Source organism: Colius striatus, chromosome 8, assembly GCF_028858725.1.
Source record: "Colius striatus isolate bColStr4 chromosome 8, bColStr4.1.hap1, whole genome shotgun sequence".
NCBI classification, from domain to species: domain Eukaryota; kingdom Metazoa; phylum Chordata; class Aves; order Coliiformes; family Coliidae; genus Colius; species Colius striatus.
The window spans coordinates 36918861-36935366 of NC_084766.1; the positions used below are offsets into that span (position 1 = coordinate 36918861).

Genomic DNA, 16506 nt, shown 5'->3' on the forward strand with positions numbered 1-16506 from the left:
GGTTCTGCTCCCTCTCTGCTCTGCCCTGGTGAGGCCTCATCTGGAGTCCTGTGTCCAGTTCTGGGCTCCTCAGCTCCAGAGGGACAGGGAAGTGCTGGAGAGAGGCCAGTGCAGGGCCACCAAGATGATCAGGGGACTGGAGCATCTTTCTTCTGAGGAAAGGCTGCGGGACCTGGGGCTGTTCAGGCTGGAGAAGAGGAGACTGAGGGGGAAGCTCATTAATATTTACAAATATCTCACTGGTGGGTGTCAGGAGGTTGAGGCAGCACTTTTTTCTATTGTATCTAGTGACAGGACAAGGGGTAAAAGTCCCTTTCAACCCTCACCCTTCTGTGATTCTGTAGGCTGCAGCCTCAGGTGTCTCCTTTGTAACTGAGGAAAGATCACCCTTTTTCTGTATCCTATGGTACAGGCAAGAAATTCCAGGTTTGAAGGCTTCATCCTTCCCACTTGGTAAGGTCTCTGTCACCTCTTTTACTCTAACTTGGATGTATTCATCTGGTTGGAAAGAAAACCGTGTAGCAGGGTTATCTTTGGCTTGCTGAAGGCTAAGGCTGAGAGTTTTGCTTTCCTAGTTAAAACATATTGGGACTTCAGTTGCTAATTGGGATTGGAATTTCAATATGATACCTTACCTATTGGATTATTCAGCAGAATTAAAAGGTTACAGCAGCATAATGAAACTGAAACGTAGAGGTGCAGCCATAAAAGCACTATTTACCAAGGGATGAGACTTGCACTATGTACTAGATAAGGTTTTATTTTAATCTCCAAGTCTTTGTTAAAAGTCTCATCATTCCTACTTGTTCTTCTATAAATATATAATATGTATGTTATATACATGACAAGCCATAGAAGATGCTGCAGTTTGCCCTGTCTCTGCCTGCCTCCCCCCCTCTGTCATGCTCAGTGTGTGCTTCACAGCCTTCGTACAACCAGAGCAGTGTTTGGACTGGCAAATGGGCTGTTTCCAACACGTTTTACCTCTGCAGTCCATAAAGCCTATAGGAAGGATGGCATTCTTGGGTGAGTTCTGCCTGGCTGAGAAACAGCTGATGTGGAGAAGGGTGCTGCAGCAAACCTTTGGAACGGGCTTCAGATTGAGCTTGGTACCTTGTACCCATTACACTACGTACCAGTCATTCCCAAAAGCAGGCTTGGTGTTCCCAGCAGCAGGTGCCTCAGCTGTGCTCTGGAAAGGGCTGACAAAAGAAACTGAACCTTCCATATCAGCATTGCAGATCAAGCATGGAGCCACAGATCTCTGATACCCCAAGCACAGTTCCTCTCCCAGATCTGTCAATCTGTGCCTGTGATAGTTCACATCTGCCACCTTCAATCCACAGACTCCACAGAGGAGAACAACTTACACAAGGACCTGCTGACCTCAATGCTCATCCTGCTCCTGGTCTTCATCATTTTCATTGTGTTGGCTGGCTATTTTTTCAGGTAGGTCTGCGTGGAGCTCGGCGTGCAGAGCGAGCTCAAGTTTGGTTTCGATATGATCTAACAAGGAAATGAGAGTGGTGCTGCTGGGGAGGCGGGAGCAGAGGGAGCCTCGGGGGCAGCGTGGCAGAGTTGGCCAGGGCACTGGTGGCTCCTGCTCCCAGGATGAACAGAAAGAGCTTCTCCAGAATTACATGGTTGGTAAAGACTCCTCCGGGGAAAACGCTTGTTAACCTCTCAGCATCGGCACTCAGATCAACGCAGTGTGTGTGTTTCAGGTTCAGAAGACATAGGAAAGCTGTTGTGACCTCTGGGGACAAAAAGATGCCAAATGGGATCTTAGAAGAACAAGGTATGGAGAGGTTTGGTGTCCTTCTCACTGTGCTGGCTGCTGCTGTATGCACGTGCTCCTTCTCTGCTCAGCAATTCAGTTGTTCAGTTTTGTTGGCTTCTTATTTGTAACTTACAGGATTGATCTTAAAGAGAAAATAGTGAAGAGAAACAAGAGGTCCCTCTGTAAGAATGTGTCTGTGTAACCTTCAGTCTCAATTGGCATCTGGAAATAAGTTTGAGTTATGATACAGAAAATATTGCAGTGTGAGTGTTCATGGTGCCTTTTGTATGTGTTTTATGAGGATGCCAGCTGAGATGCAGGTTTCTGATGCTGTGATCTTTGTATTCAGAGAAAGGATTGCAATGCTGCTTCTTAAAAGAAGGGGGAAAAGGTCTTAAAGTGTTCTTGAAATGAAAATCTGGTTCCTGGCTGTAAAGAGAAGCCAGGGGATGAGATAGTGCAGCAGTGTAAGCCAGCAGCACTGAATTCAACCACTCTCTGGAGCTGAAAATGTTTTCCTGCTGTCTTTTTCAGTGTGCTGGGTTTATGTCTGTTAGCCTGAGCCCTTTGGGTGGGTTTCTTTGTGGGACTTGGTTCAAACTCAGCAAATGTGGAGGAATCATCTGTTTCTTGCTTAGGAGTCATTTTAGCCCTAACAAAGAGAAAAAGCTAATGGTAAAAAGAATGAGATCTTTGTGGCAGTTCCACATGGCTGCCTGTGAGCTGAAGACCGTGTTGACAGACACAGTGGCAGTCAGAGAGAAAGTCAAATCTCTAAATATACCCCTTGGCTTCCTGTTTGGTGGGTGCTGGTGCCCAGGAACCCCGGGCAGTGTGGTTTGGAGGTCCCTGGGGCAGTGAATGGTTACCGCAGCCACCAGCAAGTTTTAATGTCAAGTGGCAATGGGCCTGTTCTTACCAGTGTGTGGGGAAATGCTCTGTCTGCCTTGGGTTGTAAAGAAAACTTGTCTTCACCAAACAGCAGCCTTTATCCCCCCACTTCTTCCACCATGACAGCCCAGGGGGATGCTCACTGCAATATCCAGGTGACCAGTTGTGTTCCATCAAGGTAGCAGGTGAAGGTGTCCTGGGGCTTTATTCCCATGTGAGAGCCAAGGTCTAGGTGGCAGGGAGTGCCCTCCCTCAGCCATCCCTGTACCAGCCTGTGCCCTGCAGAGGGTCTGTGGGACGGGACTGGGCTGGTGCTGGTCATCTGAGGTAACAGCCACAGCAGCAGCTCGTCGCAGTGCAGAGTTTCTGGTCTCTGTCAAGTTTAAGAGGGTTTCTGTTATTGTTCATTTCCCCTTCACAAATGAGATAATCGAGCAGCATCTCCTTGGTGTTAGATACTAAAAGCTGCCCCTGCAGTGCAGAGCAGCTGTGGGTTGGTACACTCTTCCTCAGAAGAAGGAGCCTTCTCCTTTTCTAAATGAAACTTGGTCTCATTTGGATGTGGTACTGTAAATACAGAAGCCATTAATTTTACCAAAGAGGCTGTACTTGAATTTATTGTGCTTTCCAAGCAACTGCTTGGCCCGTGGTTTTGGTTTATGTGATTTAAATGAGCTTTATCACCAGTCAAAGCTTCACATGAGAAATACGTGTTGGCATCTTCCAGCGTTACAATTAATTTGCAGTTGGAAATAGCCGGTTTTCTATTGCTCAGGACATGCCTTTAACACACACTCTCCTTGTGCTGACAGAACAGCAACGGGTCATGCTGCTCAGCAGGTCTCCCTCGGGCCCAAAGAAGTATTTCCCTATTCCAGTGGAGAGCCTGGAGGAGGAGATCCGGATGCGCTCGGCAGACGAGGGGAAGCTCTTCCGCGAGGAGTTCAACGTGAGTGGAGCAGACAGGGCCAGCAGTGTGGGGGCTGGATCAAACCATCTGCAACCACCAGCCATTCTTCTGCCAGCGCTTGGTGGGTGCTGCTGGTACCTCAGAGCCTCGGCACCCCAGTGAGCGTGCTGCTGCCGTTTGCACGTGCGCTGTCGTGACTGGTCACCTTGGACCTGGACAAAATCCGCGGCGTTGGCTGCTTTGTGCTATGGTGGTCCCAAATTGGTGATGCATAACCTGTCTGACACTTGCTGACGTTTAAAGAGGGTCTTTAGTGGTTGCCTGAAAGCTGGAGGAAAGGAAAACTCAATCAGAATCTTTTCAGCATCGGTACTCTTGGTGGTGGTGAAGGACTTTCTAGGAGTCTGAGATATTCACCTCTGTGGGAAGTGCTTGGAGGAGAAGACACAGCTTGGCCTTTACTATTGGCTTAGGGAGCTTCAACCTTTATTATTTTGGGTAACTTGACCTTTTGCTCTCCGTTGGTGCATCCCATTGCTTCCCTCTTTGCAGCACCATAGCAGATGACGTTTCTCTGGAGTGTCTCAGCTTCAAGGGCTTTCTTTAAAGCATTGCCTTGGTCAGAATGGAGGGTTGTTTTCTGCCCATAAGCTGAGCTTCAGTCGCGTGTGGTCACGTAGATGAGTCTCAGCCAGCATCTGCGGCGAGCTGCTGCAGAGATGGTTTCTATGGAGAAGCCAGGAACGATGAGTCTGCTCTCACACGTCTGCATTCGGGGCCTTTTCCATACTCTTTATTTTTATGATCTCTTTTCACTTCCCTCCCCAGCAGATGCAAGTTGCACAGAGCAGCAGCTGAAATGTCAAAGCCGGAGTTGCCAAAGCCGATGCACGCGTTGATTAGACAGTCTGTTGTTACCTTCTTAATTGGTAGCATATTTAAGTCTGCAATTTGTTTGATGATATATTTAAAACATGTAAGTGCGTTATCAGAGAGGGAGCAGTGTGGAGATGTTTATCATAGTCAATGGAACGAACGTGGAAACTAATTTGACAAGATGTGTGCCTGTGAGTTTTGACTCCCCTGATGAATTCGTTCTGCAGCTCGCAGCAGAACAAGCCGTCTGTTTTCATTTTTCAAACCTGCTTTGCTTGGGTCGTTTTCTGCATCACACGTGTGAGTTTCAGTCTGCACACAGGCACAGGGTCCAGTCTGCCTAGGTGAGCAGTCAGAGCAGTGTCAGGGGGATGGTGCAGACGGGCTGCTTGATGCTTTCCGTGGGGGTTTTTCCTCAGCGGTGTCTCTGCTGGCTGCTGGCGTGGATATGTGAGCGGTTTGCTCAAGCCTGAGAGGGGAAGAAAGGCTGAAAGGCAGCAGAAAATCAGAGTGGTTGATGTTGTAGCATTAATGAGGAAAGCTGACAAAATAGAAGCAGCACTGGAAGGAAAGAGCCTGAGAAACGAAGACCCTTCAGCACAGGCATCTGTGTGATGACCTCTCCTTCAGAGCATCCCTCAGCACGCAGAAGCCCTGAACTCAGCTCCATCCTCCCACCAGCTGAGGTCACCCTGGTATCTGCCCCTCAAAGCTGTAGCTGCCAAATCCAGCAGGTTCTGGATGGGTCCAAAGCTGTCCCCTTTGCACAAGCCTTCGAACAGGAGCTGCTGAGCCATGATGGACCCTGGTGGCAGGCTGAGGCTTGGAGATGCTCAGCTGGTAGGGATGTGCTGGGACATCTCTGGCTGCTGCAGCTTTTGCTTTGCACAACTTGATCTAACATGGCAGGGAAGTAGATGTCTCTGGGAGTGCAAATATGGGCTCTCCACTGTGAATCTGAAACAGACTGAGGCTGAAAATGGTGATTGCTGTGAGCCAGTGGTGGCCAGGCACATGCAGCAGCCAAAGAAGTTAGGGCCCAAGCAACTTTCTGGGGAAATGAAAACAAAGCAGGTACTGGTAGACAGAGACGCAGCAGATAGAAAGGATTTTTGAGGACAGTTCTCTAAGTTTTATGTGCCCAATGATGTTCTTCAATGCTTTTGGTTTGATCTCTAAAGCTTGAATTACTGAAGAGAGGTACCTTGCACTTGTTGCACTTATGCACTAGCAAAAATGGCAGAGGCTGCTTCTTCCCTCAGTTGCTTTCTGATTTGATTCCTTTGTGAGCAGAGTGCTCACAGAATGTGTTCTTTCTTCACAGGAAACAAAGAAACCAAATCTAAAAGAACACAAAGGTACTCCTTTCTGTGTGATGCCTTCAAATAGTGTTTGCCTCTGTCAGGATGAACAGAGTGTTTGGAGGCTGAGATGGTTACTGCCTTGGTTTTCAGATTAATGTCTGAAAACCTTCCTGGAAAAATTTGCTCTTGAGGTTTTAATTTTGGCTCAGTTAAGATGGCCTTGGAGCTCATTCTGTGGCAAAAAGAGGAACAGGGGAGATGAAGCTTCAGAGGGGTTTAAGGGTTCCTGCCAAGTGCGAGCAGATAGGGCTGTGGTGGCAGCAGATGACCCTGCACCACTAAGACTCATCAGCTCCTCGTGACCCGTGGGGTGATGGAGAGGCCGTGCTGAAGGGCATCCTCGATGAATCACATCCTCCCCTCTGAGGAGCAGCGGGAGCAGCCAAACGGGCTTTGTCCTTCCCCAGAGCAGTGTGGCATTAGGAGCTTTCTGGGGAGACATCAGGGCCTTGCAGGAGTGAGGAGCTGGGAATGCAGAGATCATTTACCCACAGACAATTACTTGTCACGTGCTTTTCACATGAAGATGCAAAACTTCTGTGACTGTATTTCTGGGGATCTGTTGCCTGCCTTGAAGTTTGAAGCAGTCAATTTTGAAGTGCTAATTATTTCTTTTTATGCAAAACATAAAGTTTCTGTGTTTCCTAAACTGTGAATGTATCTTCATTAGCAAAAGCTTGCTCTTCATTCAAGCAGGAAATTAAGCAGTTTGCTAAAAGCAGCTTTCTTTTGCCACTCTTCTAAAATCTTCTCTCTCCTTTCTTTGACTCAATTCACAAGTTTAACTGATATGGAAAAAGAACCCCAACAACAATCCCACAAGTGCATGTTGCTGTTTGCTCTGTGGTGGGGGAGAGGTTCTCCACACACCCCTCCTTTTATCCTGTGTCACCCTGACAACATGAGTGGTGGTTTTTAAGGGGAACTTCCAAGCCCTGCTCTCTGCCAGGCGAGTGGGAAGAGGTTCTTGAAGTCATACAGTTGCTCACCATTTGATTCCTCTATGTGAGTGGGCAGTGGGAGATAGAAGAAAGATGGGAGAAGGTGGCTGCATGTTCCCAAACTGCTGGGATTTCACCTCAGTGGGATCCAACATGATAACAATGGATTTTTTTACAACTTCAATGCAAGAAACTTGATGAAACTCAGTTCTTGTTTATGTTGTTTGCAGTGAGGGGGCAGCTAAAAGTGTGGGGCAAGAGCCTTGAGCCCTGTCTCATAGTGAGCAGGGCCTTTTCTGACCCTGCTCGTGCTTGACCTCATCTCAGCAGTGGAGGGGCTCCACTTCAGGCAGCTCCTTGTTTTCATCTTCACCCTCTTCCTCTCTGTTTCTTCCTTTCCTTTGATATCTCTGCAAGACTGTATTGGGGTGGTTTTTTAAGCTTGACTAAATTTAACTGCAGTCTTAGATCTTGCTGATTACTTGCAGAGTTTGCCTTGTGCTCACACAGAGACTTTCAGCACAAATGAACTGTGATTTCCTTTTTCTTCCTCACTTTCTGCCCAGACTTGGGCCTTCACCTGTGGATCTTGGTGAGGTGTTTGATGTTTCATGTTCTTAGCAGTGAGCTATTAACAATCAAACCCTCTTTGTGTTAGTGAACCAACTGTTGTTGCTGAAAGGAGCCGTGGGAGGGAGCGGGGCTGTGGTGCTGTGGCTCCCTGCAGCAGCTCAGAGCCTGACAGTTTCCTCCATGACTGTGCCATCTCTGCTGGAAAAAAGTCACTTATTTTTTCCAGAACTGCTGAACTCCTTTTCTGCAGTGAAATCTGCCAGGATGTAGGTTCCTGTTACAATGAAAGTAATTGGCAAAAGAGGAAGAGCTGTTTAATTCTGTTGCCTGCAGGGCAATGTCTGTCAATGCAGATCCTCCCTGAGCCAGGTGCAGTTCAGAGTTATCTGTTTTCTAACACTTTGACTTCTCTGTGTCTTTTTTTTTTCCAGTCATTAACACCTGGATATGTGCAGGGAACATTTGAAATGGCAAATAAAGAAGAAAACAGGGAGAAAAACAGATACCCTAACATCCTGCCATGTAAGACATTACCTTCTCTTCAAGTCAATTGCCAGGCTGGTTGTAGGATTCAGTTCCTAACAACATTCAATATTCAGTGGTCACAAATGTTCTCCATGCATTGCATGTGCAAATCCTGTCTGCTCTGTGGCATGTCCCTAGCACTGATCTTCTCCTGTTGGGTTTTCTGTAGCAGCTCTCAGGTGCTGTGCTATAGAGCTGTAGCTCTCAAGGAGCTCTTCCAAACTGCACTGTGTCAAGTGGATGTTTTAGGATCTCAGGTTACTTTGGGGCAAGGAAATAGAGAGAAGTTTGGGCCTGCAGTGTTGTAGAGCTGCAGGCTTGGTGACCTGCAGGTGTAGGAGCAAAGCAAGAGGTTTGTGAAGAAAGTTTCTTGGTGGGGACGATCCAGGCAAAGGCTGCTTTGGGAAGCATGTGCTCACCCTGGCCTCCTGCTTGCATGGAAACAACATGTTTCAGATTGAGGAACATACAAACTTGCCTGTCGTGTGTTTTTTTCCAGATGATCATTCCAGAGTGATTTTGACCCAAGTCGATGGAGCCCCAGCTTCAGACTACATCAATGCATCCTACATAGATGTAAGTTGCCAGTTGTCCACTCTTGGCCCGAGTGCAAGCTTTGGGAATCACAGCAGCCCTGTTCTGCTGGCTTTTGCTGCCGTTTCAGATTTTAACTGCTGTGTTTCTTTCCACAGGGTTATAAAGAAAAGAATAAATTCATAGCAGCACAAGGTAATCTATTCTCATGGTTCTGTTCTGTACATCTTAGGGCTGAGCAAGTTTAACTGTAGATGTGGTTTTAAGGTCATTTTCAGCTGCAGACAGTGGCCAAATGTGAGGCAGGGTTTGGAGGTTACAGCTGAAATGAAAGTGAGCAGGAGGTAACTTACTGCCCTTAGACCCATGGGTGCTGCTCTGAGCCAAGAGGCTCACACTCCCCCCTCCATCCCCACTTTGCTTCTCTCTTTTTTTTCATCTTGTACTAGGAGGTTGAAAGTTGATGTCTCCTGATGATAAGTTCAGTCTAAGTGAACCTGATACAGAGGTTTTCACATGACTTCTTACACTGTATGTAGTCACAGATTTGGGGAGCTTTGTTACCACAGCCTCAGACACAAAGCAATAGCTGTCCTTGCTCTTCAAAAAATGCTCCTGTCCAGCACATCACAATGAGCAGCTGACAGTGGGTCATGTTAGACCTTGGCACAGGGGAGAGCTGCAGAGTAGAAATCCTCAGTGATGCTCCTGCCAAGAAGAGCAGTAATATTTCTAGAGAGGAGGTGTCTGCTAGAAGGGTAGGTGATTGTGTAAAAGAAAAGATGGTATTTTTGAGAAGGCTGTGGACTATTCAGAACCTGAGCAGCCTGTAGGAAGCGCAGCTCGGGGCAGGGGGTGTTGGTGCGTGCTGCAATCCCTTGTCTCCACCACCCTTCCTCAGCAGAGCTGAACTCTGTCTGCAGGGCCGAAGCAAGAAACAGTTAATGACTTCTGGAGGATGATCTGGGAGCAGAAGTCATCCATTATCGTCATGTTAACCAACCTCAAGGAAAGAAAAGAGGTAAAGAGCTTTCAGTTTGCTCTGGGATGTCTGTAGGAGAGCACACTCCAAAAGCAGTCGTGGCTGCTCAGCGCCTGCCTGGTCACCCTTCTGACCACTTCCTTCTGCAGCCCCTGTTAGCACATTTCCAAAATGCAAATTGGTACGACTTGGTCTCAAGGGAAAGTCTCTGACAGCTAATGTTGTCCTACCTGGCTCATAGCCAAAGGCACATTCACCTGCCTGTTTTTATCTCGGCACAAGGCTGCGCTTGTGGGTGGCTTTGGGTAGAAACAAAGACAAAAAACGGAGATGAGGAGGCACTTGTGAGATGTGATGTACCACATGGCTGTGTGGAAGGTGGCCTTCCTGCCTCTCTGGTGCCTTTTTCACAACAATGGAAAGATAATGCAGGTGCTGTCAGTACTGAGGAGAGGCGTTCCTTATCTGCTTCTTCACGGTGGCACTTGTGCTTGTTTTACTGCAGTTGTAGTATTGCTTGATGCAGCTCAAACAGCAAAGGCAGTCCCCAAGGAAAGCCTGTTGCCAGTGTGAGAAGCTTGTTAAGTCTGGATGTTCCCAATGGGTCCAGTTGAGGATTGCCTCCCACTTCCCCCTGACTACACACGAAGCTTAAGAGTCGAGACATCACAATCCCCCCACTTAGGCACCCTCTAACAGCAAAAAAACAAAGGAAACCAAAAGCTGTTTAGTCCTGGCTAGGCTGAAATACAACTTCAAAGCTATTCTCACCTTCTCTACATACACTTAAGCAGCAACAGCACTAGCAGAGTGTTATTGTTCCTGATGGGAAACTGCACGCTCGTGTAGGTCCTGATGTCCCCGTTTCAAATAACTGCATGAGTGAAGTTTCTTATGAGTGAAATGAAACCAGGCTCCATGTGACAAAACTCCCTGGGTGTTTGTGCAGGAGAAGTGTTACCAGTACTGGCCTGACCAAGGCTGCTGGACCTACGGGCACGTCCGGGTGTCGGTGGAAGATTGCATCGTGCTGGTGGACTACACCGTCCGCAAGTTCTGCGTCCAGTCCGTAAGCACCAGCCACGCTCTCGCTGGCTCTTCACTTTCGTTTTGCAAAGCAAATTGTCAAAGCTTTGCTTCAGAGGCATTGAGGAATTAGTTCAGGGTGCTTGCAGAGAGGTGTGGGCCCTCCCAGAGGCAGGGAGAGCTGCGGCTGCACTGGGATGGATGGCGAAAGGCTCGGCTCACTTCAATCCTGCCTGGAGCCAAGGGCCTCAGAAAGCCATTCCTTGGGACTGTCAGGGAAGGGGGCACAGGAGCAACAGCTGGATCTTTTTTTGGAGCAAGTTATATAGCTAAATAAGTGAGATTTGGCTATGTTTGGGTGTTTGGAGCAGTCTGTGGGTATTAGCTGAGTGATGTCACGTTACGGCTCAGTTCCTGTGGCAGCCTTCATCTCCAGTACAAGTTAAAGCTTTAGATCACGAGGAAGCTGGTGAGGGTGATTTTTCCTCATGTCCACGGAGTGTGGCCTTGTATGAGACTACATTGCTAGAGGTCATCACCCCCTAAATGCAAGGCTGCTGTGTTTGTCATGCAATAGCTGTCTAATTAAGATAGAAGACTGGAGACAATATATGCTGGTGGGAGGTGGTAAACCATGTGCAGTTATGCAGAACTGCATGGGGATTAAAGTCACAAATAACCAGAGCAGCTTGTTTGTAAACCTCTGCATTAAAAGTGAAGTGTCTAACTCCGAGTCTGCATGTCCCCTGCAGCTTCAGGACGGCTGCAAAGCTCCCAGGCTCGTCACGCAGCTTCACTTCACCAGCTGGCCAGATTTCGGGGTGCCCTTCACACCCATTGGCATGCTGAAATTCCTGAAAAAGGTCAAAACGTTGAATCCTGCCCATGCTGGACCCATTGTTGTTCACTGTAGGTATGTATGTGCTGTTCAAGCCCCGCTCTGAGCTTGGCCTGGCGTTAGGTGTATGGTATCAGGAACGGATTTTAGTCTTCTGTTGATAGACTACAGTTTGTGTGTGTGCATAAATAGCTATGTACTCACATATTTATGGATCTAAAGGGCAATAATATGCTGAGCTTTTTGGGGTAAACACAATTTCACAAGATCTGTCTTTGCTGTCATTTTAATACTCAAACAGAAGTTGTGGGCTTGGGTTGGGGTTCTTGTTTTCAATCCCTGAGTGATAAGCAGTGTCTGATATCAATATGTCCTTTGTCAGAAGAACAGAGTTGGAATACAAATCTGTGACCTTGGCCACTTAATGCTCCTCTGAGAATTCATCCCCCACTTCTCCCACAAGAAAATTGCAGTTTGCTATGTAAATTAGCCATTAAATGCCTAGAAAGCTGTGAATAAAGACTGGCATTTCAGACACTCGAATGCTGCAATGTTAGGAATGTCCCACATAGCAGTGCAGAGCATATTCCCACTCCTTTGGTCACACACATGAGCATCCTGCTCATAAAGGCTTGTGCTAAACTGCTTGAAATCTTAATTGAGATTAATGAAACCACAAACAAACTCCAGGACAGTTTTAAGAGAATGACTGCAATCTCTAAGGCAACTGAAAGCTCACAGCTGAGACACAAGTGTCTTTTCAGAGGCAGTTACCCTAGCGAGGCTGCAGAGGGAAGAGTAGCAGCCTTGTCTGCCTGGCTCATGTTTTTCAGGAACTGGTAACAGATTCACATTTGTTTCTTTTTTTCTTGCTTGTGTTGGACATGTAGAAATACTCTCCAAGAGTCCTTGAAGTGTGTGCTATTGAGAAAGAGGGTGTTTGGCCTCACCGAGCCGGCCTCTTTGTTTCTTTCTGTCCATCCAGACCTTGCCTTACTAGGATTCCTCTTTCCTAGGTGTCCCATGTAAGAGGCTTAAAGAAAAGCATTAAATGGAAAAGGAAGGTTGTAGTAGTCTCATATAGTTTTTCCTCTGAGAAGCCCACAACATTTTCACAGCCTTTGCTTGGATCTTCTGAGGAGACTCATAGTGGGCTTCAGCTTGATTTGGTACTGGCAGGAAATTCCATACTTGGTTTAATCAGCAGGAAAAGAGAGAAGATAAAGGGCAATATAAAATACCTTGCTAAAAATCTGCAGAGATTTAGATAGAACAGGGTTCTGTGTCAGTGCTGGGGGTTCCTGCAGTGCTTCAGCCTGTGCTGGCAACCAGCAACCAGAGAGGTGACACTGCATTTCCGTTACAGCTCAGGATATGACACTATTGAATTGTTGAGAGGAGGAAAGGGAAACCCATCGGTAGTGAGTAACCAGCCATTTTTAGTGGGCTTCTGTAAAAATATCACCCAGTCATTCTGACAAAATCTGCTCAATTGGCATCTTCTGGAAGTTAATAAAGCAGTAATTTAGCATTTGGTAGTAGAGAAGAGCGGTTGCAAGTGGGGAAGGGGTGAGGTGTGGAGCAGGAGTTTCTGACAGCTCTTTTTTTTCCCCAAACTTTTCAGAAACACCTTTTTTCAGTGAGCAGAGAGCTGCTTTGGGGAATGGCTGAGTAGGGAGTAGGTTAAGGAAGGATAAAATCAAGGAACTTCCAAGGCAAGTGGCACGGGGTGGGGTGAAATGACCAGCATTAGCAGGAACAGGCAAGAACTGAGTGGGCACTGCTCTGGGGGTAAGGTAACCCTGGGGCAGAGGCACAGGGAGTGAGCAGGGCTGTGTACAAAGAGAGTCAGAAGGTAACAGTGGACTTGTCCACTGTGGAGAAGGTGTGTGAAGTTTTGGTGGAGGGCTGTAGTACTCCAAAGGGCTGCTGATCTCCATCATCCCTCCACACCTCTGGAGCAGGAGGGCTCAGGGCCTTCTGTTCCACACAGTGTCTGTGTGTGTTTACTCAGCACTAGGTCGTGTTATTCACACAATAGTTCTTTTGTGGTGTTATTTATAACCTAACGTTTCCTGACTGAAAACAGATTTATGTCTTTGAGCACTCTGGGATGGGGACAGAGACTTCTGTCGTGTTTCAGAAGGTGCTTGTGGACACTACAGCAGTTGCTGTGCAAAGTAAGGTAGCAGCAGGGTAATGCAGAGCTGTTAATGCCTAGCACAGGATGCCATGCCCTCTTCCTCTGAAAGGAAGAGCTGAAAGTCGCTGGACAGTGTCATTTGTAATGGTCGCGCTCCCTCTCGTGGCTGTCGGAGGAGATACTAGAAAACCTCGACAGAAGAGGTAATCGGGGATGGCAGGCAGGAGGTACAGAACAAGTTCTGGATTATTATACTTAGTTAAGCAGAACTTTTTCCCAGAGATCTTTCCAATACACTTTCGATCCTATCATTGCAGAGCTCTGAAGAGATGACTCTTTCTGTTCAAACCCTGGACCCCTTTTTGTTGCTATCATTGCTAGAGTAAAAAAAAAAAGCCATTTGATGCTTCCCTGTGGGTGTTTCAGTCCAATATAAACGGCATAAGTTCTGCCTGTGTCAAGGCTGTGGCAGCTCCTGTGATGCAGCTGAGGTTTCCTTTGTGTGTCCTTTGCAAGCGCCGGCGTGGGTCGCACGGGCACCTTCATCGTGATAGATGCCATCATAGACATGATGCACGCGGAGCAGAAGGTGGATGTGTTCGAGTTTGTTTCAAGGATCCGTAATCAGCGTCCTCAGATGGTTCAGACTGACGTAAGTGGACTTAATCGGTGGGAATGACAGTTGGTGGGGGTTGAAGAGCGTGGTTCTGTCGTTCCATTCTGGTTTGCATCCCAGGACGTCCCGTTCTCTTGCACACCTGGATAATTGGCAAATGAACAAACCCCAGTAGAAGGATGAGGTTGGGGAAGAAGATAGAGGCACGTCAGAGCTGTGAAGAACACCGTAAAGCATGCTCATAGAAGCATAGAATGGGTTGGAAAAGACCTTAAAGATCATCTTGTTCTGGCCTCCTGCCGTGGGCAGGGACACCTTCCACTAGCCCAGGTTGCTCCAAGCTCTGTCCAACCTGCCCTTGGACACTTCCAGGGATGGGGCAGGTTATCTTTCGGTGTCATACACACAAGTGCAATCTTAGAGGATGTGAGTGAAGTAACAGGAAAACTCTGTTTTAGTTTAAGGTACAATTTGATCCTTAGTGGGTGGCAGGCCAGGTCAGAGAGATGACAGTGCCAGATTTCATCACTTCCTTTGCAGTCTGTGCATCTGCCTCTTTGTTCCTTCCAGATGCAATACTCCTTCATTTACCAAGCCTTACTTGAATACTACCTCTATGGTGACACAGAGTTGGATGTGTCATCCTTAGAAAAACACCTCCAAACGTCACACAGCGCAGCACCCAACCTCGTCAAAACAGGGCTGGAAGAGGAGTTCAAAGTAAGTATGAAAGTCTTCGCCATAAGATTTCTAAGTGTGGAAACATTTAAGCCAAAGAGATACTTGAAGAGCAGGCAAAGTGTAACCATAAAATGACAGCTCCATCAAAACCCAGAAGCTGGGTTTATTTAGAGTTTGCTGTTAATGGGGCCTGTGGAGTCAGTGAATGGGGCTTGGTTTAAGGTCCTGTTCTGCAAGTGCTCATTCGAAGCTGCATCTCTTATGGGCACTTCTGTTCTGCTTTCTGTTTGTTTGTAGAAGAAAAATGGGATTATTCTTTTGGTCTGGTGCTAGATGCCAGATCAGATAATGCTTGGAAGAGGGAGCTGGATTTCCTGCACCTAATTTGCATCTCAGTGGGATTGTTAACTCACTGATGACTGAAGGCAGAGGCAGTCGCAGAGAATTTACACTTCTTGTGCTGGGTATCCAGATCTGTCAGGAAAGAGAAGGGAAAAAACACCCTACCCCACTTCTGTTTAGTGGAGTAACCTCAAATGCAGAGAGTAAACACACTGGCTCTTTGTGATCACTGTTTAAAACAGACTTCCTTGTCCGGAGGAAACGGAACTCATGTGTCGCTTTTGTCAGGGGGGTTGGACTAGATGATCTCTAAAGGTCCCTTCCAACCCCTACCATTCTATGATTCTATAGATCTAAAGCATTAAAAGACACAAAGATGTTAACTGGAGTTGTCCCTTTCCTTTAAAGGAGTAATTTAAACAGAAACTGGGAAAAGAAAACAGTGTCAAAATGCATCTGATGATATGGCAGCAAGTTCAAAGATCAAAAGTATTGGTCTGTCTGAGGGAAGGAAGCAAAAGAAAATATCAAGTATTATGCTTTTACTTTCTGTTTTTGCTGCCCACTGTACCAGCAATGCTGCATGGGAATGCACAGAGCCACCTTCCATTCTGCCCTGTGCTCTGGAGAGTGCTGGGATGAGCCCACCTGCCCCAGAACAGGGCAGAGCTGTGTTGTAACTGGTATGAGAGCCTCTGGCTTAAAGTCTGCTGAGCACAGTGTTACAGGGTAGCTGAGAAATGTTTTCTCAGAGGGTAAGGGTTTCTAGAGACTTTACTGGAATTGAGGTATGCTCCTGAAACTCAATACCTGGCCTGAAAGTCTGCTTGCAGTGCTGAAATGAAATGAATTGTCATGTAAATGTGATTTAGGTAGTTACTGAAATGCAACTGTGTAACTATGATCCTTTTCTGGTAAGTCCCACCCCAGCAGTAGCAGCCTGTGATCCTTCTGTTATCTTCCACAACCTTGTGGGTGTGTAATGTACACTGTAAATAAATTGCTGGGGCAAGAGCAGCGATTGTCTTCTGTGTCCTGGGAATGCTGTCGGCACAAACTGGAGAAATAATGAGAACTGTTGGTGTCTGCACTAGCTAAAGCTTGGAAAAGCTTGTGCAACCTTGCTATGCCATGAACAGGGTGGTGAGGCAGGGAGAGCACAGACAGGACTGAAGGACCAGAGCTCTGACAGGATGGTAAAAATAGTGGTATGACTGAAGTTAATATGAATTCAGTTCATGTTGTGACCATAAAGGAAGTGAAGCATATAAAAGAGGCTTTTTTCAGTGCTTTCAAGTACTTGCCACTGCTGACGTAAAGGCTTGGGAGAAAACAATAACATGTTGGGTGAAGTGCTGTGCAGACTTGTTTATTAGAAGGCATTTCCAAAAGTGGCTGGTTTGATGAAACTACATTTCCAAATGTCTAGTTAAGAAAGTTGGACCTCTCCAAGGGGAATGGCTTACTGTCTGCTTCTGTAGTCC

At 47.0% G+C, this 16506-nt stretch overlaps 1 protein-coding gene across 3 annotated transcripts in view; it reads left to right on the forward strand.

Moving 5' to 3' along the window:
- Positions 1-16506, forward strand: part of PTPRE (protein tyrosine phosphatase receptor type E) — a 94165-nt gene that overhangs the window by 67143 nt on the left and 10516 nt on the right. For 2 of the 3 annotated variants that reach the window (XM_062001066.1, XM_062001064.1), the window contains exons 3-13: positions 1347-1449; positions 1725-1798; positions 3484-3620; positions 7767-7857; positions 8360-8436; positions 8553-8589; positions 9318-9415; positions 10326-10445; positions 11155-11315; positions 13900-14035; positions 14570-14719. In XM_062001066.1, coding sequence (XP_061857050.1) covers positions 1347-1449; positions 1725-1798; positions 3484-3620; positions 7767-7857; positions 8360-8436; positions 8553-8589; positions 9318-9415; positions 10326-10445; positions 11155-11315; positions 13900-14035; positions 14570-14719 — 1184 coding nt within the window. Of the gene's footprint in view, positions 1-1346; positions 1450-1586; positions 1644-1724; positions 1799-3483; positions 3621-7766; positions 7858-8359; positions 8437-8552; positions 8590-9317; positions 9416-10325; positions 10446-11154; positions 11316-13899; positions 14036-14569; positions 14720-16506 lie in introns of those variants that run through there. The other variant, XM_062001065.1, reaches the window with a different exon arrangement.